Below are 27,997 nucleotides of genomic sequence, written 5' to 3'. Positions count from 1 at the left end.
TCTCTAGGATACTTTTTCTTTTAGCCAAACAGATGAATATCTTAACGATACCACAATGTTGAATGACACTGAAAATAAATGAAGCCAATAAGGGTCAAATGCTTTCTTAATCTTAAGCCAAAAGAGAACTCACTGTTTTGCATTTAACAAACAAACAAAGAAACAAAAATGTAAAATGCTAGAATAATTTTATGAATCTCTTGTCTCTTGATGTAATACACCGGGTTGAAGTTAAAACAATTAATATTAATGAATAATAATAATAATAATAACAATAATAAATGCTTTCAAAATTACCTGTAATTGTTCAAGTTCTCTAGAAGCTGCATCATTCTTCATTTTTAATTCCTCCCACTGCTTCTTATGTTTTAATTCTTGCCTTCTCTGTTCAGATTTTACACGCTTTTTCTCATTTTCTTGGAACTGAAACACAAACAGAAGTGCAGTGCCAACAACTGCTAAAATCAAGTAAGAAGTAAAACAAATATACACTATACAGCCTTAACAAAACTGTGATGTCAAACTTTTAAACTACAAAAACGATAGGTGTAAAAGAGAAAAGCATGAAGCAGAGGGGGGAACCTACCTCTCTGAATTTGTTCTTCTCTTCATCAGGACTCAGGACTGTGCTTATCCTCATGCTCTGTTTGAATAACTGCTCCCTGGTTTTCAGTTCATTCTTCTGTATTTTGGGTAACCTTTTCTTTTCTAGTATGTGTCTCCTTATCATCTCGTCCTCCTTGTGTGTGTTAATTCTCTTCACTTGCTCCAATTCCTATAAGCAAGAAACACTCAAACATCATCACCTTATTTTACTACAACCTCTTGGTACTTGACAAGCTCTTGGCACATGTTGTGTATCTATATAGTGACCAATTTAAACATGTTAACCACATTGAATATAAGACATTTTAATATATTTATTTGATACAAAATATCTGATATTACAATGAAAGTGTCTGTTTGAAAAAATTCTATTGCAAGCATCAGGAAAAATTTTCCATAATCAAAATAATATCAGATTTCACCTTAACATAATCAACTGCCAAGATTACACTAAGAATAAATATAAATATAACACAGTAAAAAAGGCAGACTACTTACCCTTTCATGTCTTGTCAACATCTGGTGTCTCTTAAGGAAGAACAAATCTTTGAGTTGACGTTTTGCAAGTTGGTGTTTCTCATGGAGTTGTCTCTCTTCAAGTTCCCAGATAGCTGCTTCTCTGGCTGTAACACGAAAATGACTTAAAAAGTGAGGAACGATTAAACACTGTATCACGCATTTCCCCCCTTGAAGCAAACAGTTTGCCAATTCTATAAAAGGAGAACAAAAAGCATATGCTCATGTTCTCACAAATTATGGAAATGATATGATTCTATTTTACAGAAGGGAAAAGATATTACTGAGGAGAGTAAAACTGCAGAACTATTTGATAAAGTTAACTTATGTCTTAGGAAGTTTCATTACAGAAGCCCATTTTTGGAATTGTTTACATAAATTGACTTATCAAATTCAATCCAAAATTCTGCTATTTCTGCTTATATGCATGGGCTAAAGGAATATCCATGCTCTGAGTAATAAGGTTTATGAATTATTTTCTACATTTGCAGTTATAAAATAATTATTTGTACAATAATATGTAACAAGTAACAATACCTCTTAATAGCTGTTGTTTCTGCTGTAAGAATTGTTTCTCTAGTAGTGCAATTTTCTCCTTGTGCTGATCAGCAAGTCTCTTCATCGAGCGTTCCAAGTTCTCCTGCTGCTTCTCAAGAAAATTTCTCTCCTAAAATACCACAATTGAAAATGTACCAAGGCATCTTTGTTATATACATATTCGCATATCCAGAACTATTCAAAGGACGATGTAACCTCATTATCAAAATGTGTTCAATGGGTGAAGGGTCACATTGCTTCCTTAGACAAATCAAAGGACTGAAATCAATCCAAATTCCATGAGAAACCAGTAAATTTGCCTAATTATTTATTGCTTCATTTATTGCTCTGATTTGTGCTGACATATACACATAAAAATGCCCCTTTTCAAATCACATTAAAGTCCCATGATACCTTTTCAGCCTGTTCAATTTCCTTCTCTTCCTTCTTTTTCTTGTATGCTTCCTTCCTGACATCTTTGGGCATCATGTCTACCTGATGTTTCAGCAGTTTCAGCTCATTCTTTAAATCTTCTCTGAACAGCTTCAGTTCTCTCTCCTGAAGTCAAAATATGAATTTAAGTGGAAGATTGGTTTAAAAGTAGGTTAAAGAGACAATTTGCATGAAAAAAATATTTTTTTCCAGTGTCTATTGGATATCACAATTTGAAGTTCCTAATTCAAAAACACCAAATAAATATGTATTTTGAAGATTTATGAGAACTGATGTCACTATTACATATATATTATTTTTGGGCTTTGCAATATCTGCACAGGCTATTAAAAAATGCCATTCAATGGCCTTTTCATTAATACAGGGTGTTTGGTATTCATATGCCAACTTAATGTGTCCAATCAGTATAGAACCAGCAGCAACTCTCTATGCATTGGTGGAAAGATTACTACTACATGTATCAAAGAAGCAAATGAAGAAACACAAGGTTAAATCTGAAAAACAACAGCGTGACATTCTACAACCATAAACACAACTGCATCATGGAAGCAAAAAGGCAATACAGTATAAATTGTTTGTCCTAACAGTGAATACTGATTAGAATTGTATTGTTCCAAGGCCATAATGACTTACATAAATGTTTAGTGTGACTTTAATAATAGATTTACTTCAATTACATAGTTAAATACAAGTCGCAATGGCTATAAAACAGCAACCAGGACAATATGAATTGTAAATTAGCTGACATTTAATGTCTCTGCTGCAGCAGTCCTGATTAATACTGTGGAAGGATTCCACATAGTAATTAGCATATAGTGATAAATACCACTTGTTACCTAGACATGTTCATGGAATGATTTTAGGACAATAGTACCAGAAAAAAATGACTGCCCTGAGTGCACTGTGCTTCCTGCTTCCATTACAAGGGGCAAATGAAAAGCTTTACTTTGGCAAAGATATTTTCAGATGCAAGTGCTTAATTTTTTTTTACACTAAAATGACAAGAAAATGTTTTTCTTTTACCTGGTCCAGCCTGAGTTTCTTTGCTGCTATATTGAGGTCTTGTTCTTGGGCTTTCTCTGCCTTTTCCACTGCAAACTTCTGCTGCTTGTTCAGGTTCTCAATATCCACCTCAAAGTTCTTTAACAAGTTCTAGAATGAAAAAAAAAATCTTCAATTTAAATTCTTTTCATTTTTTCAAAATTAGTTGTTTTTAATTTTACAAAATGGAAATTAATCTTGAAACCTGTTACCTAGCATTCATAGATTAGCACTGTCCACTTTCCTCAGCCACACAGGCTTATCCTCACTGTGCAAGCAACAGACTCATTCTTGTTTTAATAAAACTCCACGATAATAGTTTCAGAGAATGCATTTCCCTCACAGAAGATGGCAATTAAGCCCTGAATGTCCATAACTTACACAAACACCATGTATATACGTAGTATCCCATGGCATATGTAAAATGAGACAGCTTGCACCTATGTATTTTCTTATCACATGCAAACTCAAGTATAAAGGTGATGTCCTTTACCATTGCTTCAAGAAAGGAAGACCATTTCAATGCCACCCATGAAACATTTTAAGACCACGTGTATTAAAAAATGTATATATCAAGATAAAAAATCTATCCAAAAATGCATCCAAAGAGACAGAATAGAGGAACCTGTGTCGCCTGAAAACTTGCCATCCCATGCCTGATATTTTCATGCTTTTTTATGTCCAAAATATACATAATAACACTAAATATCCAATCATGCCATTATTTATAAGAGGGATGCATTGATCATGGCAATGAACACTGTACCTCTATCTGTCTCTTATAGGATTGCAGGTTGTATCGGATATACTAGACAAACGAACAAACAGAAATAAATTTAATATATCATCTCAACAACAATATATTTCCTTGTATACCATTTTCTAAAAACTGAAAAAAAATTAATATCAAATGTGCAATAAAAAAGCTAAATATAATAAGTTCAATAAGCTGTTGGTCTGCTGTCTCAATGAGTTGAAAATAACATACCAACCACTTAATTACTTGCTACACTGCCTGTTTTATATTACGGGATGATGGTTTTTATGACCCTATTTATTAATATAGTACAATATACTTATTGTCCAATATGAACACAGGTATAGGTGCTCATCACTCGCTCATTCATGCAAACGTGCACCACTCACTCATTCACGCAAACACGTACGCACGCACACATATCTACACATTCTAATTACAGTCCTCACCTGCATTTCTTGTTCAAACTTCTTTTCTTGCTGTTCCCTGGCATACTGTGCCTTGTAGACCAGCTCCTGGTACTGTTTGTTTTCAACCTTCTGTAGCAGCTTCAGCTCTCTCAAGTCTTGCTTCCTGGAAAACAGATAGTGTGCTAGATGTGAATTCTGAGAGTGTGGTGAGAAAGTATATTGGTGAACATGCAACATTATACCACAAAAGATGGAAAAATCTTGGCCTTGAAGGGTGCATGCTGCATGAAAAAAAAAATAAAAAAAAAAGAAAGGTTGTAAGATGACTGGAGTAAGAAATTGGAATGGGTGTGAGACGGGACTCGTCATAAGTTATGATTGACTGTAACAAAGGACTAGGTGTAGAAAGGGACTGAGGGAGACAGGATTTGGTGAAAGAAGGGAGAATCAGACAAGTGAGAGACAGGACTGTATCTGTCATAATGTTGAGCAGTATACTTAACTAGGCTGGTCCTCTCTAAGAGGTCCTAAAATATAATATCTCTACAGGGTTTTTATTCCCTTTCACAAGTTATCAACAAATTTGCTTCATGTTAAAATAATTGGCATATGCATGTTGGATGTGGGGATTCTGTTTAGGCAACTTTCTTCTGTAGCAATCAGACTAATGAAATATCAATCTCTTAAAAATAACCAGTCCATGTAAGTGTACCACTCAATTTTAATAAAAGGGCCAAAGCTCCTGATGGCCTGTCTGTACTTGTGACTGCTTGTCCACGGGTTCTTCAGACACAATATGCAGAAAAGTCAACATTTGAGAGTCTGAAAACTTGATAATTAAGTACAAATCGGTACCAGGGCTGGATAACACAAATGTAAATCTCTATCAAAACAGTACATAAAAACAAAATGCAGGAAGGACCAGCCAGTGTAATCCATGAGGCCTTGAACTTATCCATGTCACCATGTCTTATGTGGTAGTATTCCAAGAAAAGCATGCTTCGCAAGGCTTGAAAATTGGTTGAGACAAAATATGAAATAAGACCCAACATGAAGAGAGGATGATAAATTAGTAGCTTAAGGCCTGATTTCTGAAGATAAGTTACATATATCTCTTGGAAACTTTGATAGTATCTCTATTTTTTTCAACCCCTGGCACTGTCATAAAAAAATACCATCTGTAAAACATTAGACTGAAAAGAAGTCTGCACTCCTGCATAAGAGTTTCCAGCAGCTTTATGAAAACATCTGTTTAAAATGTCACTCTGAGGTCAGTGTCCAACTGGACATAAATTCTTGTTCCTAGCAACTAAACCAGAGATTTGAAGGGCTTAGAAAAAGGCCATGAAACAAAAGTATCCTTTGAACAATAGGAAAAATAGTGACTTCCTTTTTTAACTCACAACAAACCCATATATACATGTAACTGTACTGTAAATATTTCATTCCATTCAATGACAATGGCATGTAACCAATATCACTAATATAATAATATTAAAGACAATCCCAATAGTGAAGAGATATTTAAAAGCTATTTTCAGGCAATATCATAAAAACGTGAATACTACCTACTAAGACAAAACCCAAGGTGTCTGACTAAGCTACTCTGCTGCAGAATGAAAAGAGTACCAGTCAGTTTTAAATGTTCTCATTTTCTCTGACAGATTACCATAGAATATAAAGAGTGCCCATCCTTAAACTGGAAACTGATAATAAAGCTGACTGGTACATTTCTCCTCTTACTCTAATAAATCTAATATTCACGACTTAAAAAAAAAAAAAAAAGGCAATCAAAGGAAATATCAATTTTTATAGGGCTTAATGATTCAGAAATGTTTTAATTTTGTTAGGATGTTATGGGATGAATAGATTTATAAATAACCTAAATGAAATGTGCGGGATGAACAGATTTATAAATAACCTAAATGAAATGGTGTGATTTCACGCAAATGCATGCCAAATGCTTCCATTAAGCCAATGTAGAGCTTCCTATATGACATTATAAATGTAATTCAGTTGTCTTGTTAACATATAACCAGTTCCAGCTTGCTTTTTCTATTATTTTTTTTAACCAAATGTGACAGTAACACCCTTTCTTTAACCCATGCTTCGTCTGCCCTTTCAGGTAGATTATATAACCTATAAAGAGTGCCTACCCTGCAAGGTTCATTTGGTGGTATGCATCTGTAGCTAAATCCATAGCAATCCTATTCAATACGCCAACAGTCTGTGGTTTCTTAAACAAAGGGTTACCCTTTTTGTCCAAGCTACCCAAGCTTTTACTTCTCTGCAGCACATTTTGGAAAGGAACATAACTCTCATCATCAGCAGTGTCCAGGTAAAATCGTAGCTTCTCTAATTTCAAATCAGACACATGAAACGTGTGGTAACAATCCTTCTCTGGCTCTGCTGGCCACAGCTCTTTCATCACTTCATCAAAGTTCCAGGGAAGCGGGAGCAGTGGTCCCGTCATGAAGTTGAGAAAGTTTGAAAACTTGGACTCTGTGTATGTCAAGGGGAATTTCAGGTCAGTGTGGTGGTGGTGCTGACTGGTTGATAGATGTTCTTGGCTACGGCACAATCTCTGGAGTCTGGGACTCAACGCAGCCAGAGATGATTTCCCAGAACTGTGCCCAATGTTAACTTTGAATGGCCCATGGAGTGACAAGTCTCCAAATGTGTTCTGCCTTGAACTATCACCTAATAACTGAGTTCTACCCATGGATCCATATCTCTTTAATGTCTGATTATTTATCTCTAGTTGTTTAGAATCTGAGGCTGATCTAGTGTGTGTTTTGTATGGCAGAAGTCTTGGGGACTCCAGGGTAATTGGATGCCTTAAGCCACTGGACTTTTTAACACCATTTGATTGGGATGATATTGGGGAATAGTGTCCTGATGTCATGGTCTGGGTTGAACTGTTTCCAGAGTCTGAACTAAGTGGGGCCTGGTCTCCATTGTAATCTGTAATCTGTATCTCTGGTATGATGAATGCCTGTAAACCATACTTATTTCTAAAAGATTGAATACTTTTGTCACTGCCATCATCATCATTCTCTATGATTTCAGAATCAGAAGACCTCCTGGGTTTACTGTCCAGGGCAATGGAGCTATTCAAATGTGACACTGGTCGGCACTGGCTGTGCATCTTTTGTTGGTTCTTACTACTTTCCCTCCTAGAAGCTAAGCGAGGGGAACGACTTGGTTCTCTGATCAGTGGAAAAGTCTGAAAGTTCTGTTCCTTTGCCTTCTTTTCTGATGTCCTATGTCTACCTCTTGACCTGTGTTTGGATTTACATAAATCCACAATGTCTTCGTGGGAAGCAAAAGGAGAAAAACTACTTTCCCCTGAATGCACCGAATCATGACTGAGTGCCTTAGAAAGAGATGTGTTATATTTCTCAATGGCTTCAAAGCCCCGTGAATTTGTATCTTCCACTAACATCTGAGGGTAAACCTCTACTACAGAGGGCGTTAGTGTGAAACGCTGACTATGATTTCTAGACTGTGATGATTCTGTCATCATGATTTTTCACCATTCTCTTGATGCACTTAATCCATTACTTCAGAGAAAACCACCAGTGACCACACGACATGGTCTTTCTACCCTTTTCCCCTCTAAAGGTGACCTCAGATGCCATTTCAAACAGCAAAAATATGTGTATATGGTGATAAAGTGGCCATTTACAACTCCCAGTAACTTGACACCTCTCCTTACTATACCAGTGCATGAATCGGTCCCAAATCTAGGTGGAGTAAAATTTAATAACTAGCAGAACAAGCTGTCGATTTAATGTTAAACTCCAAGTAACAACACTGGCCAATCCCAGCTTCTTGTATAGCAGACATCATTAGCATATGACTGTAGCAGTTGTGTTCTCATTTTCACACCTGTTACACACTAACTTTACAAAATACATTTTAATTCTATGTTATTACTCTCAACAATTCTTTGATTTTAAAACACATTTAATTACATGTGGTAACCAAGATGACCAATTGGGTTTGGGTGGCACTTTTAAGGCATATTACTTTTGTTATGTTTGGTAAAAATTGGAATCCTTACCAAGTATTATATGGACCTGTACTGTTGACAACATCATATACAGTCAACTCATTTAAGAAGATAAAACTCTTGGACACTTCTCTGGTCATTGCACTGTCATATCCCAGGGATTGGTCAAGAAAAAACAGGCGGAACACCTTCTGGACCAGCTTCATTTGGGAATATGAAATCGGTCTTTTGAGAGTAATTTTTCTTATGAGCTGAAGTCCTTTTACAAGTTTATGCCATTAGAGAGTCCTGTTTCCTGCTACAGATATCAGGCAGAGGTCAAAATAACCACAGACTTTCATACTCTAGTCCAGGGCTTCATTCAACAGTTCTCTGCAATATGTTAGATTTAAGACTGCAAAACTTTCTTCAGCAAAGGTCCAAACCCTATTTTCCATCCTCTCAGTCCATTTCTAAACAAGTGTGAAGATAGTGCCATGTGCCCTCAAAAGCAGTTTGGAAATTCTACAGCATTTCTATTCTTTCAAAACAATGTTGCATGCCTTTTGTGTCTCTCAATTTTTCCAAGTGTCCAACAAAATAAATCTGCCTTCCATCTTAAATGAACCAGGTCAGCACAATCCTATTGGAAATTGCATAGCTTTATGTGACCATTTCTGGTGACATAATACATCTTCCATCATTGTGACTTGCTGCAGATGTGAGACAAAAGCAATCAACCTCATATCCATGCTACCCATTCCCTCCAAATTATCTTGAAGATCAGCTATGTCAATATGTTGCTCAGTCAACAGAATATTTGGCAATGCCATGAGATCATGATGAAGTCATGGGTTACACAAAGAATGGCACAAGTGCACAAACATATGTCACAGGCTGTATTAGGTAAGCTGATCTAGGAGTAGTTATATGTATATAAACTGAGAGAGAAAATACCATCATTGATCAGTACATCTAATATGCATATCCTGCATATATTCATGTGTGTCACCAGCAATAAAACGTTCAGTTCAGAGACAAGTGAGCAGTTTATGAGAGTTGGTATAAAGTTGGTGGTGTTACGGCATGTTAATGGGATAGTTAAATTCTGCCCACCTCAGAACTATGCATACTAAACATACCCACCCCCCATAGCATTTCTATTGATATGGCTTTTAATGACAATTAAAAACCCAACCTTAATTCTCTTTTAAGAGGGACAGCTTTTAAGATGACAATAATATGTACTGAAGGTGACAGCTTGCCACAGGGCAAAAAGGCAGATTTCCCAGAATCCTCAGTCAGTCCTGGTCACATGATCCATGTAACAAGATGTTGCCACTGGTGATAAATGTCCTATCCATGCATCATTTATAACATTAAATGGATTTGCATTTGGCACTGAAAGTCACTTTATGTTATCCTCCTTGAATAATGTGCTTCTTTAGCGCAGTTAATTTTCAATTACATCCTTGTATTGCAAGAAGATAATTAAGAATGATTTAAGAGCATGACTTCAGTTCAAATTACTAAATGACCAAATATAGCAGACATGAGCCTAGGTTTAAAAAAAAAAAACTCTAAACATTTATCACGACAGATCTTGACAAATCTCAGGAACCATCAAAATTATAAATAAAAAAACGCGGAATTACGCATTTCCACAGAAAAAGCTCATGTCTGATATAGGTAAGGCAATGCAACCTCCTAAATTTTAAAATTGAATTTAAAATTGAATTAATTGAAGAGAAGGACAGTTATTGCCAATTACTTCATGATTTTTTGCACTTAGCCTTAAGTCTTACAAACAGGAGTGTTAAACAAGCCCTTTTTTTGTAATTATTTATGGGTGGATTTTTTTCCAATAGAAATATCTGGGATCAGAATAAAATCAATTCATTAATCCGCAGCTCAAAAACTGACAGACCGTAAGTGTACACTACAGCAAGTTATACCCTTTGAAAATCTGAAGTTTGCTAGAGCAAGTGTGAAGGCATTTATTCTGTTCCCTGGTCTGGTTACAGCTTTTTAGACATACACAGAAACATGTTTTCAACTGTGATTTTAACTATTAATGAACAATAATATCAGTGGGCTTATAAAGATGGTTATGAAAATGAAAACCCTAGTATGATAATACATGTCAGCATCATAGTGGATGTCAAGGCTACATCATGGTTTAAGCACCATGTTCAAATCAAAGCCAGTTTTTAAATACTATTTTACCATATGAATGGATTCCTATTAATTGTTAGTTCATTACCAAATTCATGCTTAACTAGAGATCTCTCCAACAGGACAGACTTACACCTAGGAAAAAGCACTTTTTTTCTCTCTAAACGACAGTCTATCCTGATTATGTATGTAGAACTTTTTAAGATAGCTTCTCTTTTACAAACAAACCAACACCAATGAAAACAGAATCAAGTTAGTTGGCACAGATAATTCACATCACCCTACATCACTCACCTCATTTGGTGTTCCTCTTTACTCTTGTTTTCTTCTCCAGCAGCGACTACCCGGGTTGTCTTGGATGTGACAACAACGCCATCTATCATATATTTACGGGTCTTGTTGATGGTGCGATAATCTGCTTGTTTCTGACCCTATTGAAATAAATAATTGTACGTGAGACCCATTGATTCTTACAGCAATACCCCTCATAATACAAAAAAGGCATCTTTAACATATTGCTCTTTTTTCAGACTAGCTAGCTCATACTTCATTTATCTAAAAAAAGTACATTAGCAGTTACTCACATCTCTGGATTTTGTTGTTCCTCTGCCTTCATCTGACCTAGATTCCCTCTTTTCATTCTTTCTATATCTGACTCCTTCAATCCTCCCATCGGGAGCCCTGTTTACCTCTCCTTCTCTACCAGTGTCTCTGGGTGGGGTGGGAGCTTTTTCCCTTCGTGGGGAATCCCTGCCGACAGAACCATTGATCAGTACAGAAGTGTCCGGTGGAACAGCCTGGTTATTTACAGTGACATCAGGCCGACTGTTCTTATTGGCTTTCATTGCCTCTCGTAGACTCTGTGGCCCTTGTGAATCATGTTTTTCATTTTCTCTAGTCTCTCTGACTTTTGACCTAGAGTCATCTTCCTCTTCATCAAGGTCAGTGACCATGACCTTGCCACCTGCCTCTTCAACTGGAGGGGGCAGAACTGTGTCACTGACTATGTCATTAACAGTGTCCAAGACCACGGCTGGTATCGAGGGCTGTGTGGTGTCTGACTTGATAACCTCATCAACAATTTCATCCAGTATGGCCTGTGCTACTTGCTGGTGTATGGCTTCCATCTCTTTCCTCCTGTATTCATCTGATATATCACTAGAGCTTTCCGACTGAAAATGGATAAACTTTTTTATCAATATTTGCCTTAAAATATTTTTCTCAAAGAAATCGAGAAACTGACAGCTAAACATATAAAAAACTTCAAAATAAAAGTGCACAATATGATGAATATAAATTAGATAAAAACATTACAAACAACAACAAAACAGCAATTAAAAAGGAATTGAAAACCAAGGAATGTGAAGCATGCAGTTTGGTTCTATATAAAATGTACCATAAGTTAAGCTGCTACTTTTGATACTATGTCAACAGATCTTTCTTGTTAACTGATAGGAAATTGTTAGCTCCTTCCTTGACTAGTTGTCCTCCAATTTACCTGTGTAGTATCAACTGACACAACTGACTTCTCACTGCTGCTTGCACCAATACCTTCATCCATAGACCTCTTATCATCTTGTTCTCTTTGTTCTTCTTCTTTCTGAACTTCTCCCTTACTTTCTTTATCTACCTCTACCACTCCTTCATCATTGTCTTTAATTTCAACAGGTTTTGAGGTGTCATTTTTGGTTTCAACAGTTTCTAAAGCCTCATTTTTGTCTTTGGTGGTTTCGTCGGTTTTTACATTCTCAAAGTTTGTTATTTCGCCTGCTGGCTGATCAGTTTTTTCTGTTATTTCTACACCACTAGGTTCTTTAGGCACCTCCACCTCAGGGCTTTCTCTAGGGGAAGGTGTCACCTCCCTTGGGGAGGGAGAGGGCGTTCTAGGAGTGATGGAGGACTGAGAGCTCTGTTGTGAAAGCAAAGGAGGGCAATGTGTTAGTTGAGAAAGCAGAGTCACACTGCCGATGCAATCTCAGCAAAGTGATACAGTGTGAAAAGAAAATGGATTAATGTTCCCTTCCACCACAGATGTTATAAAATCAAACTGCATTCTGTTTTAGGTAAAGAATCTTTTCAAGCTAAACTTACAAAAAATTAAGCTAATAAACCAGACGACAATAATACTCACTCTAAGACAGAACTTAAATGATTTATGTTATCGTCAATACCCATTTACAGTTATCATATGGAAGTGAAACTAATAAATAAAGTACAAGGATTATGACATAAGATTAAGAATAACTATACCATAACCCATTCTATTAATCTTATTAATTTCAGTGTTTCTAGGAGTTTCAAGATCCTTGTCAAAAGTTTAAAGTGTACACAAAACCTACCCTCTCTTCTTCATCAAGTTTCTCAAATTCTCTATCCAAGTCTTCAGATATCTTTGAGACATCCCCGATGGAGTTAGTGTCTGAATCAGTGTCTCTAGGCACAGCCTAAAAAGAACAAAGTATGTCCAATGATTCATCATATGTGTTAAATTTGGATTTAAGTCAACAGTATGGCCTAATCACCGTTTTCTCACGAAAACTTACACATGGAACCAGTCTATAGATAATAAGTTTAGTGGGGTGTATTTTTGAATTCTAGAAACTTTTCTGTTGAAATTTTTTTCAAACAACCTTATAACTTTTTTCTTGGAAAGTCCCTTTTAAATTATAACTACCTTAAATGTGAACTATTCAAATATACAACCCTTGATAATCACTTTGCCTATATGTAATGCAAGAACATCTGGGTATTAATCTCATTTGCCATGATATTAAATCTCAGCTTTTTGAAGATATGAGAATGTGTGCAAAATAAATAAAGAAATGATGCAGACGTAATATCTATTGTAAGTCACATAGAAACACAGTCATGGGAATGATTGTATACTTGAAAAGCCTATGGGCATAATGGATACTATTTCTAATATTCAGTTTCCATGCAAAAGCTTTTGTCAGCATGCATTACTCTTTACTCTTCAACTTCTTTTTTTGTATGTACACGTGTGTATATGTGTATATATGCAGAGAAGAGATAGAAGAACGCTAGAGTATTATGCATCACCAGGAAAGCACTGTGGTATGGGAGGCTAGTGTTTCTTTTGCTCTAAACTACTGGTAACTCTAAATATTCTTAGCACAGAGTAAAGTTTTCCAGACAATGTAAATATATACATATTAAAATAAACTTGGGTATTGGTACCAGACTGATGAGCATGGTTTCAAAAGTTACAACATAAATAAATTGGTCTGCTGACTGGAGATAAACATAAAGCTTGCTCCCCTACACCTGAAAGCACAAGCTGCTGCAAAGTAAATGAAGACATAGATTAGACTTGGGGGGGAAAAGTCAAAAACTCAATCGTGGGATATGTCATGACCTCTGTTTCTTCCAACTCCAGTATGTCATCCATAGATAAAGTGTCCTCATCTCCACCCTGAAAGGAAACAGTTTAGCTGATCACGTTAATATCAGCTATTATAGATACATATAGATTAACATGTTGCTCTACATCTATAAATAGATTACCAGCCTCTCACAGGAAGTAAAGGAACTGCCTATATTCCCAGTATGGCATTCCATTATGCACTTATCTAACACTGCTGACAACTAAGTTTTGGCAAAGTGTGACAATGACAAATAGACACAAAACATGATTGGGTTAAAGTGACATATTGTGTGGATTTTACAGCTTCAGTGATGAATGATTTTGGATTTAATAAGAGACAGCAGGAAATACTCTAATTTTGATAATATAGTTTATGCAACTGTTGTTCCTTCTTATAACATGTGAAAAGTCACTTATCTTAGAATGTGTTAGGTGTGACAAAGCATCACAATACCTTGATCTCCTCCTCCTCATCCAGGTCCTGCACCTCTTCAATAACCTCTGCCTTAGCCTCAGCCACCAGGTCTCGTATTGGTTTGATGTCTGTGGCATCTTTGATAAAAACATGCTAGAATAGAAAGGGAATGTCGATTTGAGTATATTTTAGAGAGAGAGAGAGAGAGAGCACATGTGTGTTGGGGTAGGATGAAGAGAATGTCTAATAATGAGCATACCTAAAAATGAGTACAAAATTTGAAGAATTCTTTTTAATAATCTGATTTATCAAGGACTTTTCACTTTACCTGCAGCAGTTGCTCCATGTTCATTCTGTGTTCTGGATTCTTCACCAGGCATTTGGAAAGAAAGTCATGGAATTCATTGCTCCTGAAAAGAGGTAAAAATCATGTTTTAAAAAAATTATCTATAATGACTAATACAATACCATACTAATAAATCCATTTATATTTTCATGACTTCAGGTTTACAATTTTTATGACCGCTGCAAGATAGTCAAACTTTATCAATATTACACTGAAAAATCAAAATAAAACCCTGAAATTATTCCAAATCATGAACTCTACACCTTCAGCAATAAGCCTGCATGTCCCAGATGCAAAAATAGCCATTTGATTGATTCAGCTAGACATTGGTAAGGGAATAATGCATATCAACTTTTATTGATGTAACAATGATTTGGGGGATATCTTACCATTTCTTTCTGTTAAGTAATGTAGGAGGGTCGTTTTTCTGGATCTTGATAAGAACTCTCATTGGATGCATCTCATGGTTTGGTGGCTCCATCTCGGCAAACTCAATCATGGTGCAACCTGCAGAGACATCAAATACCTTGATATTTGAAAGTCCTTTAAAATAATATTTACAATGAGCCTTACAACCTATTAGGGCCAGTTGTTCAAATATTTCATACTGAAGTCACAAGATCAATCACAAAATCTGCTATCTTATTATGCAAAAAAATCTGAATGTGCTTTTACAGCCCACATTAAAATACCACACCAGTCCCATTCACTGACACCTGACGGCACTCAAGTACTGACCTAGAGACCAAACATCAGCCATGTGGTCATATGGGTTTTCCTTGTAAGTCTCACAAAGGATGACTTCTGGGGCCATCCTAGAGAAAAATGAAACACAATCAAAAACAGTTCACTAAATGCACGTCTATATATTATGTTTTACTGAAAAATGGGTCCATTTTGAAATTAATGTTAATGGTTACAATACTTGCTTACAGTAACAATTGGCATTAGAAAAATGTATTCCCCTACACCAGCTTACCAGTATGGTGTTCCAATAAAAGAGTCTCTTCTCTGCCTCGTCTTGGTGTTCTTAGCTGACACACCGAAATCAGCTGAAAGAAAAGAGAGAGAGAAATATGCATCTACAGATTATTCGGTATCAAACACATATTTCAGGCACTAAATTTCACATCTATTTCACAAAGTGACCCCATTAAAAAACCTATTGTTGATAAATTTTGCAAACAGCCATTAATGTATTGTTTTACTGATTGATACTTTTAATCCCATTTATCAACCACGTTTCACTCACCCAGCTTAACCTGGCCCTCCAGTGTTAATAACACATTCCCTGCCTTCAAGTCCCTGTGGATTACTTTATTCTCATGAAGGAACTTCAGCCCCTGGCACATCTGATGTGTTATGGCTTTAATCTGAGTCTCGTTCAGGCCTTTTTCTAGCTCTAACATTATACTGTCAACTGCGCCGCCAGCACAAAATTCTATGTAAATCTGAAATATATAAACATTTAAAATTACTACTTTTGTTTTCATAATTGAATTTTTTTAGTTAAATTATTAAACAAAGGGCCCTGAAATGCAAGTCACTTCTGTTCATCATAAACAGAGCACTTGTCATTTAAAATAAAGCATGAGAGAAGATTAGTAACAAATTATACTGGTGTATAAATATATGTCAGTATGATGACTAAAAATCAAACATAACGAAAATATAGTGCATAGATCTACACACATCACAATGTTAAGGCTCTGTTCTGTTCAATTTCAACATGAAACAATGTGCAACATATAACATTATCCAGTTTGCCTTAAAACAGACAAATGCCCCATCTGTTATTCTCATAGACAGTACATGTGGGTGTTAAAAACACAATATGGTTTCTTTAGACTCTTTCATGGGTTCTGACTTTTCACAATTTATGACTTCTCCAACATCTCTATCACTCACTGTAATGACTTGGGGAAATTGTGTGGCACACAGATAAGTTGTATCGATTTCTAACTGCTTGGAGACTGCTACAAATAAACTAGCCAATAATGCAGCAAATTGGCACTGTATGCTCCATGCACAACTTAATCAAGAGCCTTTCCACAATATTACCACTGTGTTTTCCAAACTTTTTCTTTACTTGATAAACCTTTTAAAGATTTCTGTTCTTATTAATTAGCTAAAGCGGAAACTCTACTGCCCTTTTTGTCAATGGGCAAGAAGAAATGAGTAGCTTTGGCAAGTGGAGAATACTAGGAACAAAGCATGATGTGGGTGGGCTATCAGTAAAGAATAAATTCGAAATTGAAAGATAATATTATATACACTATGCTTCAAAATTTAAACTGATTAAGACCTCTGCAATATCTATTAAATCTTGCTTGTCATTTAAAATATAACATAGAAAAAAGATCATTGTTTTCTCACAAATGTTTCAATTGTTCAACTTCACACAACCAATAAACTTGACTGAATTCAAAGCCAAAGTACTGCGTGGCTGTTTTATTATTTACAAAATTTAGACAGAAGGCATCATGAAGGGTTGTCTAACATGACAATGTAATTACCAACAGTAGTTTTATTTATGCAGTCAAATCAGGCACTAACAAGATATCATTCAATACACATTGCTTCTGTGAATTCTGGAATGATATTGTGTCACAATTTATATGACACAATTTGTAAGTACTATTTTGTTTGCTTCTTTAAGACAGGTAACTAGCATATACAGACTAAAACAATTAATATACATTGCATTTGCTTTTCAGAGCTTTACTTAACAATGGGCACCAAAGAAGTGAAAATCATCAGAGCTGCGAGTTCTGCTGCTTTTTAAAAACATGTTACAGCTTGCGTTAATCATAACACCATATTCAAAAGCAGTCCAATATATTATGTATCACTGTCAACCAAACCATATGTCTACCATATACTGTGACAATGTGTTAGGTGTGACTTGTCAAAACTACAAGCCTTGTGGACTTTATTGAATTAAAAAAAACCCTGCAAAGAATGAACAGAAGAAGTATTGAACTAAATTTGAAATATTCATGATCCTTTCTTTTGGTAACTTGCACCCATTGTGTGCAGGATATGTGTTACAGTTATATCATACAATGTACTGTAATGTATATGACTAAATAAACACCTGGATGGAACACAAATGACTTCTAAGTTGACTTGAATTTCATGCCAGTCTTAATAATCATTTTTCTTAAATGCCTAAACTGTTTGCAATTGAACTCTTTTACAGGCAACTTATTGGCTTGCAACAGTTTTCTTTGCTCTTCTTACAATCCTTGTTCAGGACGTGTAGGTTATTGCCCAAGGCCATGAAGGAAATCAAACTTGTTTTTATATGGGACTGTGGCTGCCATTGATTCCTAGCATCTTACACCACACTATCTACACAAAGTGTATGTAATCAATGACCACATTTTGCTTCCACCCTGCTTCATTTATTCCTTAGGATAACCAAAATGCAGTCCACTTTCATTACAAGTTTGACTGATTTCTTCACTTCATGCTATGTACTGTGGGTGATGTAATGCAATCAACTACCTATATGACCTGTGTACAGATTAGGCCATCCCAAAAATAGTTCAGAACTGCTCTCAGATTGCATCGATGTGCCCTTTAGCAATACAAAGAGTGTGTAATGTTTGGGTCTCTAGCTACCCAGTACAACAACCCATCCATGCATGGGGATACAAACCTACTGTCTAGCTGACAGTTTTCTGACACAGTAGGCAAATGCTTCAGAAAACACATCTTTTGCAGGACAACAGGTACATTCAGCAATGGAATGGATTTGATCTAATCTGACTGTATTAAAACGATTAATTTTTGGTATTAAGTTATTTCTTATGCAACTTCATATCTTTTTGTATGTATAATCATTCCGAAACCATGTTTTGTTGTAAACTTAAATAAACATGGTTTATTAACAAAACATAAATTGGTACGAATTACTCTTATTTCTTTTAATTGAAAAATAGTGCATGACAGAGTTACTTAAGTTAAGAATAAAAGCAGAACTTCATTCATTAAAATCTGACAACTACAAGTAGATATTTCCATTTCAAAATTCAATCACAACAGCTGAAATCCCCCCTAAAGGTCCAGATAATTGCATTTCATACTCTTGAGCATCACAATTCTATTAGCATTGACAAAACATTGATTACACCATATATATCTAGTAAATTAATCAGGGGCTGAAGTCAGAGCAACTCTTAAGATGATAACAGTTACTTAAGTCACATTTACAGTATCCCACTACACAACCGAAAAAAAAATTGGTTAGTTATTTGGGCAAGCTAAGTGTGTACCTGGTAAAAAAAATGGGGATCCTCCCCGTATTTCAATTCTCTTATTTTAATTGTGTATATTTCTTTTATATTACAAAACAGCCTTGCTTCTACTGTAGTTTTTTTGACATGTATGATCCAGTTCCCACGGTGTAAACAGGTCACAGATAACCTTGGTTACAGAATGACACCACCAGACTTGGCATTGTTTTTCTGTCATTAAGGGCAAGTAGAATGGTTGCTCAAGAATTTATGCTAATTTTAGGACCAGGGCACATAAAAAGTTTTCTGTGTCTAGAGCCCACTGTACAGGCACCATACTTGTTGTAAAAACTGTAATAATTTACAGATGGTGTCCCTAACTGGGACATAACAATCATAAATCTTTTATCCAAAGATAATTTGTGAAGGCAAAATGTGTTGCTTGTACACAGATGAAAATTTTCTTACTAACACTCCCCCCCACCCCCACCCCCACCCCCCAAAAATAACAATAAAATAAAAAATAAATAAAAATTCAAAAAATATCTTTGTAGATGTGACACAATAAATAATGATTACAATTACATTTATCATATGTAATATTACAAATATGCATCATTACAATAAATGTCGTATGAGAACCACATGCACTTTACATGAACATTTATAGGTGAACATGAGTGCACTAGTAACTTCCATTACTACACTGATAATAATATTACCAATACTATGTGCATTGTGCATAGATCAAAAGATTAGTTCATTATTACATCGGTTAATATTCTGCCATGTTAATAACGCAAATTAACAATTTTCTCAAAATATCCTACTGAATGAACCCTGGAACCCATTTCTTGAAGCCACCAGTAGTTGACAACTTTTGTAATTTAAACACTGCTGTACACTACATTAACTTACTAGGATATATTTGAAGCAGAGATTCAGTAAGAAAACCCAGTAACAAGAAGCTGTTAACCAAAGACAGCTTAATATTGAAACAGGGTCCCCTGGTTGAAGAACCTACCATAAGATGTTCAGCCCATAGGAAAGCCTCATATAAACCAACAACATTGGGATGTTTGCACTCTGAGAGGATGTCAATTTCCACTGTGAAATCCTCCAGGTCTTCTTCATTTTTGAGCTCCACTTTCTTCAAGGCTGCAAACTGCTTCCCCTCCTTGTGCTGGGCCTGATACAAATAAAAAGGGTATGGTTTAATGGTACACTAAATTTCATAAATAGGTAATATTTCACTGCACTGAAGAAAATACATGTACATGCTTCATCAAAATGTGATTTAGTTAACTTAAGGTGGTAATTTCCCAACAAAGAAACTTATCTAGAATTATCGTTTTAATTACATAATATAATTTTTTACATTATAAAATTTTAACCATTGTTCCACAGCTGCATATTAATATAACTATTTTTTTTATTAATGTGGCCTTTGCTCTACCTATGCCCTAGTCTTACAGATGTGTTGTAATAGTCATCTACTGCAGGTGGACAGCATAAAACTACAAATTACAACAGACAATTAACACACTTGAACTGAATTTCATTTTAAGACAAATCAAAGTTACTAATAAAAAAAAATGACTTTTATTCATAGTCCAGGTCCGTAGCCAGGGATGGTTCAAGGGGGGCTTGGGGGTGAAGGAACTGTCTTTTTTGTCAGGAAAAAGTCTGCTCTAGATAAAATTTGATATACTAGTAGGTACATGAGGATTTCATGGTAAAAGGTCCACTTTTTTTCCAAAAAAGAACCTCTCTATGAAATTGCTGGCTATGGGCCTGCAGTTGTTCCTGAAATAACAATCCTCCATTTTCTGGTTCCCAGATCACTAACTATCTGCAATTTCTAACTAACAATAAAACTTTTTACCTGCCTTAGATGTAAACATGCCTACACTTTTGATAGCGTTAAACTAAAAAGCCCTTCTGTTATCCAAAAAGATGGGCAATCCCAACCAGGGTCTACCCTTCAGATTTCCAAACGGCTTTCTCAACACATGAAGATCTATGTGAAAAACCAAATGATTTTGATCTGTCAAAAGAGGTCCCATTTGGGATTGCCTCATTGAGTTCACAGCAAATATCAATGGTTTTGATGTCCTAGTGTCAGAACAAGGGTACTAATTGAAACTGGCATGTGCCCTGGGAATATGGGATTCAATTACTCTTTGGTTTTATCAGATGTCAATGTACATTTGGATATTCTTTTGTCTTTTTTTTTCATGAAAATCATGGGATCTAATCATCTTAATTAAAAACATGGGTAGCTGGATAAGGAAATCAGAATATATCTATAATGTAATTTATCGGATGATACTCTGATTGCTTTGTAAAGTTCAGAAAAAAAGGGCACTTCAATATATACAGTTAATGAAATTAAAAATTATCTTTTTAATAATTTAGTATTTTTTACTTGACTACAATAGATATCCATAAATCTATACAAACACTAACATGTATCTTTTAACACTTATGATAACAGTATCTGCTTTTATACCTTTAAAATAAACTTCTACAGGCATCTTGATTGAATCTCCATTTAAAAATTTAATTTCTGAATCCCAAGTCACGTAGAATAACCTTCACACACAGATAAATACAAAAAAACAAAAACATTTCTTTCTCTCAGTGAACTAGTAATCTATTATCTACACATACAATCAAACCATTAAATAACCATAACATTATCTACAGGGTAGTAAATATGCTCCACCCTTTCCAAAATATGCAATATTCAACCTGAAATTCATGTTAGTACTAGTACTACTAGTAAAACCTTCCCCTGTACACATAAACTGGGCTTCAGCCAAATCATCATTTGGATCTTCATAATCAGAAAATTCTCTTTTGAGCACCATCTTTGATACTGTGGTTAGCTTTTAGGGGATAATTTCAAGTTGACCTATATCAGATTTTATCACACTGACTTTTGTGTAGAGTCTTTTCGTGTCACCAGTTCTTCAGGTTTACGATAGATATGCCACAGTCAACAGGTACAAGTGCTATTTTTACTATCACCTGTGACAAAAATGTAACCTCCTAATTAAGGATGTAATAAACTGGTTCTCAAAAATTCCCCTTTGAGCACTAGGATGGAATATAAATTTAAAACATTTTTTTCAATCTTGGAAGTTGTCCATGTATCAAAATGAAATCTTCAGTGATGATATCTGTATATTTCTGGCTGGATGACAAGGACAATTTTCCAAAGTGGCACTCATCTGATGTTTTGATCTACTACAGCAAAGATGAAATCCATTCAAGCTAATGTGACATGTTGCCTGACACACTCAGTCTTTACAAATAACATAAGGAGGAAAAGAGAACATAGGGGGAAAATGACCAATGAAACCCATGCTGGATTCATCACTCTAGACTGGTTGATTGATTAAAATTTAAAAAAAAAAAAAAAAAATCACATAACTCTTTCTACAATGCCTTTTTTATTTACTAAAATTAAATCTTAATTTGATAAACATTTTTGTTCGTTCTGATAAAAAGTATTTAACTTCATTCTAAAAATAGCTGTCACTTTTCATTAAACTGATACCATTGTTTACTTTGCCTCTGAAACTGGTTTGTTCATTTAAATGAAAAATAAAGTGCAGGATATCTGTACGATGATTCAATGTCATGAGAGCAAGAAGATAAGAGTGTTGATAAAAACCGCAACAACTTTTCCATTGTACGCAGCCTTGTAAAACAGAACATATATCACGACTGGGAATTGTTTTTCTTTCTTTTTAAACAATTGCATTATTCATAACCTAAAGTAAACCAGCATAAGGGGGGAGAGGTAAAAAAAAAAAAAAAGAAAGGAGCCTTACATGACAAGTCCTAGTAATCAAGTGGCAATTGAGACTACCAGGCCATAAAATAGTGATGATCATGATAAAATTGTTCCTGACTTAATGATTCTTAACAATATATCATGATTTTTGTAAGCAATATGTTTCTTGTTAATGTACCAAGAGGACATATGTGCTGGTCATATACAGGCATATGTGATGGTCAAATAGAGGCAACACATGTAGGGTATCCCTGACTGTTAGAAGACAAAAGATTCCATCAGAGATTTATTGGGCCTGTTTGACTAAGCATAAGGGGTTAAACTACTGCCATGAAAATTATGTAACAGAATACTCTCATAAAGATAAGACACGATAATCATGACCCTACAGCTCCTCTACATTGAGACAGCATCCACAGTAAAAAATACTTTACAAACAGCACCTGACAATTCTTTAAAATCCTACAATAATTTTGAAAAAAAAAATGATATCTATGAAATGCTTTTGAAGTAAATGATATGACAAAATTTTCTCCCAATTCATTTACTAGGGATGGGCAATCTGACCCAGTGACATCAAGGTTCAAAATGTCACCGATACTTACAAAGAACAGTGACAAATAACTGTTGATATTTCATTTCACAGCCGAGATGGTCGAGAAAACACTGGCTTCAGTATAAACTTATGCCTTTCACACACAATTTCACATATCAGGATAGAAAATTCAGTAAGGGTATCTTAGAGTGGACTAGTTATATTTAATTGTAACTGTGATATTTTAACTGATTGTAACAGGGTTTCAAACTCAACCAAGCACAAATTTATCAGACCAACTAGAGAAGAACTTAAGGTTATAGTGAAGCTGTGGGAATTTCAGTAACCACAAAATGCCCAAGCCTTTGTATCAACCAACTCCATTTGCAAAATTGCCCTCTCTAACCCCTTGCTTTTTTTCTCTGACTGGTAATTACTCAACAGTTTCAAACACTATAAATTACTCTTGGTCTTATTTCTTTCAACATTTTTTTTGGGAAGAGGAGGGGGAACAGATGGGGTTTACTAAAATGCTTTCCAATCATTTCTAAATTTTTGAATAGTTCACCTATAAAAATCACTATCAAAATATTGTCATTGGAAATATGAATAATAAAATTTGTGCAAACAGCACAAGCAACTGCCATACTGGTCACACATTTAAGATGGGTTGAATACTGACCATGTAATTTAAAACCATGTATTAATTTCAGAACATGGAACAGAATGAATCACATTTGAGCTTAGTACAATGTATCAAAAGATACTGATAGGTACACATTTTTTTATGAATAACTTACATGATAAATAACATTCCAAAGCAAAGCAATTTAAAACCATCTCTTATTTATCAATATTATTTACCAGGGCCTTTGGAAAAGTAACCAAAATTTTATTACTATTGTATCTTTGAAGACTAGACTAATCAAACTGACAATGTATGTACACATATATCTAAAATCAAAATGTCAGCCTCTATGGTCTACTTAATACGACTAGTTATATATCCCTATCTATAATAAGTTAAACAATAACCGATTCTTGTAATGAAAGTCCTTCATGAGCCAGTGTGGGCCACAAATACACCAATCTGCCCATAAGTTCAGGGTGGGGTTAAGATATGAGCTAAGTTCTAATCATAAACTTTTGAGGTGAATGAGTAATCAGTTACAATATATACGCAAGTCAACTTAAACGCCCTTGTTGTTTATCATACTCATTTCTTAATAGAATCACTTTGTATGCAGTATCTATGGTATTTAGACTAAGCAAGCATGGAAAGTTGCAAGTTTCTTTTTTTTCAGCCTTGTTGAGTGTCTTTATCACACCAAAATATGGAAATTTTAGATATCTTCTTCAGTTGCAAAACAAGAAGCAAATTAATTATTTCAGGGGGTCATTTTAGCGATTCTCATTTCTTTCCTACCCTAATCAATGTATAGTTTATTCGAAGTTCCATTAAAAAGGTTTGAACTCAGGCCAAGTAGTGGTTACTATTTAAGAAATAAAAAGTGTGTTTATTTTTTAAAAATACTTTTGAATCTCATGGAGTGTCCCTTTATTTTAAATGAATGCTGATAGCAAGAGGAAGTTAACTTGAAAATGTTATGTGTTACAGGTTACTTCCTTGTCAGTGTTTTTTTTACTGAAATTTTAGTATGGGTCCATGCAAAGAAACATCACTTCAAAAGGGAAATAAAACTTTTATACCTTAAATTTCTTATGCCATCCACTTACATAGTTAGACTACAGAAATACCATAAGATAAACTATGCCTCTTTGTAAAACAGATTAGATAGATGTCAATACAAAAACAAGTTAAAAGAAAATGTATTTATTATTATACCTTGCAAAAAATAATAAATAAAAAATTGTAATAATGATAAAATAAAATAAGATAAAAAAATACTGATGATTTACAGCAGTTATATAATTTCAAATTCCCTTTGCCCTGTCTGCTCCTTGTGTAATCAAAGGACACTAGGGTCAGGTAAAGATTCTATCTTTCACCACAAATTGTCCTCAGGTAATTTGAACATACCACAGAAATGGAATACTGGTGTTTGTTATCCAATCGGCAACCATGGGCATTATCAGTTACTTGTATTTCTACAAAATTTACTATGTTCTTGTGATTTTTTTATATATAATATAAACACAGAATATCTGATCGACAATATAGATCTTTCCAGACTTAGGCTAGATCTTTATTACGGTTCTTTGAACCTATTTTTAACTGAGTAAAATATTTCTTAAAGATACATACAAAGTCAATTTTTTGTCACAAAAACCAACCAAATGCCAGCATATAGTTTCAAGTAGTATAACTAAGAGAATTACCAAAAGGCATTGTTTAATTTTACCCCAAAATGATGTTTGAACAGATTTTTCTGCTGGCATTCTAAGCTGTATGTCAATGGGGCAGGAAAGTAGGTCACGGAAGTAGGTTAAATTTACAACCATAAATTTAAAGAAAGGAACAGTCTAAAGGTCTTTTATGGCTGATCGAGTGATCTATTCAGTTTATCCCTTGGCATGGCATATTTATTTGAGTCATATAAGAATCTAGTAGAAGTGGTTTACATGTGTTACTGGGAATCCACGCTCCACCGATGCTCGGTTCGTATGTACCTTTAACGGAACTCAAATGCAGGTTGGCTCTGTGTACAACAGATCAGCGGCCCAAATCATGACAGGATCTTGTCTCTAAAGCATAAAACTTTTAGTCAACAGACAGCCTACTACTGTTTCATACAATGCTCTAAACACTTGAGTGTACTTTGCCTTTGCTGTCAATAAACCATAAGTATTCATGGTACACAAAATCCTAGTTGATAAAAGGCACCCAAACTACTTGAAATTATATTTCTATTATATAAGAAGCCTTGAGTTGCAGCCATTTGACCTCATTACAATAAATTTGTCTTTGTATATATTTACAGATTATAATGGTTTATTAAGGACCACCACTTTTATGTGTTTAATGTTTAACAACAGTATCTGTGTTCAATAATGGAAAATTACCCTGGACCCATATACTCTTAACATGTGCTTCATTATAAATGGGATGTTGCTTCAAACTTGAGCAAGTGTTTGCACACGTATGTGTTCATCAAGGAGAAAAATCATAAATACACAAACGGACAATGGCACTGATAACAACTGTATTGAACGTGAATTTGGATGATCTTCTATTATATACTGCTTCTTGGCCAGGTACTATGCTACATCTTAAAAATAAAGGCTTAAGCTAACTTATCAGAAATGTCAATAAAAATGTATTGATATATGTACAAAAGTAAATAAACAATCAAAATTTAAAGAAAAAATGCATCAATATATATATATTGCTTGCATGTTACCGTAATATACAGTTGAATGTGTCACTAGATTACAATCAGTTTGCTGCACAACATGGATATTTTACCTTCAATTATAAATATTTTAAATATATATCATTATAATTTGTTTATATCTTGAACTGTACGTGATATTATGACTTCATAAAATTATAACGTAGGCAATTGATGTGGGAGTATCACAACATGCATCTGCATAAATTGTATGCTAACATGAGTCCTGCGGGTCATTTCAGCACTCTAACACAGTCACTATTGCAAGGCAAATGCAGCAGAGTTATGTCACTGTCAATGTATGGCAATCAGTAACTTTTCTTCAAACAATTAATTAGCAGCTATTTTTCAGGGAAAGGAACATTTCAGGAACTGATGTTTCCAGGTGTTAAATTAGGTTCAAGCGTATAAGTAAATGAGACTGACTGGAGCATGACGCTGCACACCTCCTTTCTTGGTTTGTGACTCACCTTGTACACTTTTCCAAACGCCCCATCTCCCAGCTCTCCAACAATCTCCCACAGTTGGCTAGGATCCCTATCAGTTATTATATGTTCATTCTGTTTCGTTTTCTTCTTACTCTCCTTAGAGTTAAACAGCTTTTTTAAGCTGCTGAGAAACGACATCGTTGGTAGTGCCCCTGCAACTTTTTTTGGCTTCCGTTATTTCGATGAAAACATCAACAAGTCCACAGTCGTGCAGAGCAAGTCGTAGATTACCCGTTTGCCATGAGGACGGTATTGATACAGAATTCAAACGTTCGTCTGATGTATTATATCTGTGCAATCCCTTTCTTATGCAAGGGTAAGAGTCAAATGTATTAAACTAAGGCCGAGTTGTCAATAAATACGTTGCAGCATGGAAAAACATTGGCTTCCTGCGTCGGCCATCTTGAAATCAACCACGCCTGCTCACTGCGATCAGTGCAGTGCAGTGTGACGTCGACTTGTCGCAACTAATGCAATATCTTGTCACTGACACTGCTAAAAATCACATTTTCTCAGTAGATTTTAGAAGCGAACAGGGAAAAGTGACTGTATTGCAGCCGCATTCGAGCTTGATTGTGCATTTTTCAAAGATTGAAAAGTGAAGAGGCGAAAGAATTATGATAGGCCTACAGACCTTAGATTAGTTCATTTTAACATGATAAATCTACCACTACTGGCATTTATTGCAGATCAAAGAAAAAGTTGTAGAAATATTAAATAATGCATGAATATAAAAAGAAAGAAATACACTGTTAATTGAGTCAAAATGATATTTGTACTGAACAGAAATGTCCGAAACAATTAATGGTAAATGGCCTTTTTTCAGTTATATGAATGCCTATGAATTTTTTTAATGGAGTTAACCATTGGTGGCTGTAAATGGATTTCAAAGCGAGAGCCTATTCAAACCAAAGAATTCAAAATTCAAACGTTTTAAATT

At 35.0% G+C, this 27,997-nt stretch overlaps 1 protein-coding gene across 4 annotated transcripts in view; it reads right to left on the bottom strand.

Moving 5' to 3' along the window:
* The window catches only part of LOC106168769 (serine/threonine-protein kinase 10), a 33,595-nt gene extending 6,110 nt beyond the window's left edge, over positions 1-27,485 (bottom strand). The window contains exons 1-20 of one of the 4 annotated variants that reach the window (XM_013547941.3): positions 27,040-27,485; positions 19,901-20,065; positions 15,888-16,086; positions 15,615-15,687; positions 15,374-15,450; positions 15,025-15,142; positions 14,618-14,699; positions 14,329-14,442; positions 13,866-13,922; positions 12,829-12,933; positions 11,988-12,398; positions 11,074-11,661; positions 10,784-10,920; positions 4,360-4,483; positions 3,136-3,264; positions 2,074-2,217; positions 1,660-1,789; positions 1,105-1,229; positions 587-775; positions 298-423 (exon numbers count right to left, since the gene is read on the bottom strand). In XM_013547941.3, coding sequence (XP_013403395.2) covers positions 298-423; positions 587-775; positions 1,105-1,229; positions 1,660-1,789; positions 2,074-2,217; positions 3,136-3,264; positions 4,360-4,483; positions 10,784-10,920; positions 11,074-11,661; positions 11,988-12,398; positions 12,829-12,933; positions 13,866-13,922; positions 14,329-14,442; positions 14,618-14,699; positions 15,025-15,142; positions 15,374-15,450; positions 15,615-15,687; positions 15,888-16,086; positions 19,901-20,065; positions 27,040-27,195 — 3,249 coding nt within the window. In that variant the 5' untranslated portion in view covers positions 27,196-27,485. The remainder of the gene's footprint in view (positions 1-297; positions 424-586; positions 776-1,104; positions 1,230-1,659; positions 1,790-2,073; positions 2,218-3,135; positions 3,265-4,359; positions 4,484-10,783; positions 10,921-11,073; positions 11,662-11,987; positions 12,399-12,828; positions 12,934-13,865; positions 13,923-14,328; positions 14,443-14,617; positions 14,700-15,024; positions 15,143-15,373; positions 15,451-15,614; positions 15,688-15,887; positions 16,087-19,900; positions 20,066-27,039) is intronic. The other 3 variants (XM_013547943.3, XM_013547942.3, XM_087015064.1) reach the window with 3 other exon arrangements.
* Positions 27,486-27,997: the final 512 nt, after the last annotated feature.

Source organism: Lingula anatina, chromosome 1 (assembly GCF_051362555.1).
Source record: "Lingula anatina isolate TDL-2025a chromosome 1, LinAna3.0, whole genome shotgun sequence".
Classification (NCBI taxonomy): Eukaryota; Metazoa; Brachiopoda; class Lingulata; order Lingulida; family Lingulidae; genus Lingula; species Lingula anatina.
Note: the sequence above shows the minus strand (reverse complement) of the source record. Positions and strands in the feature narration are given on the sequence as shown.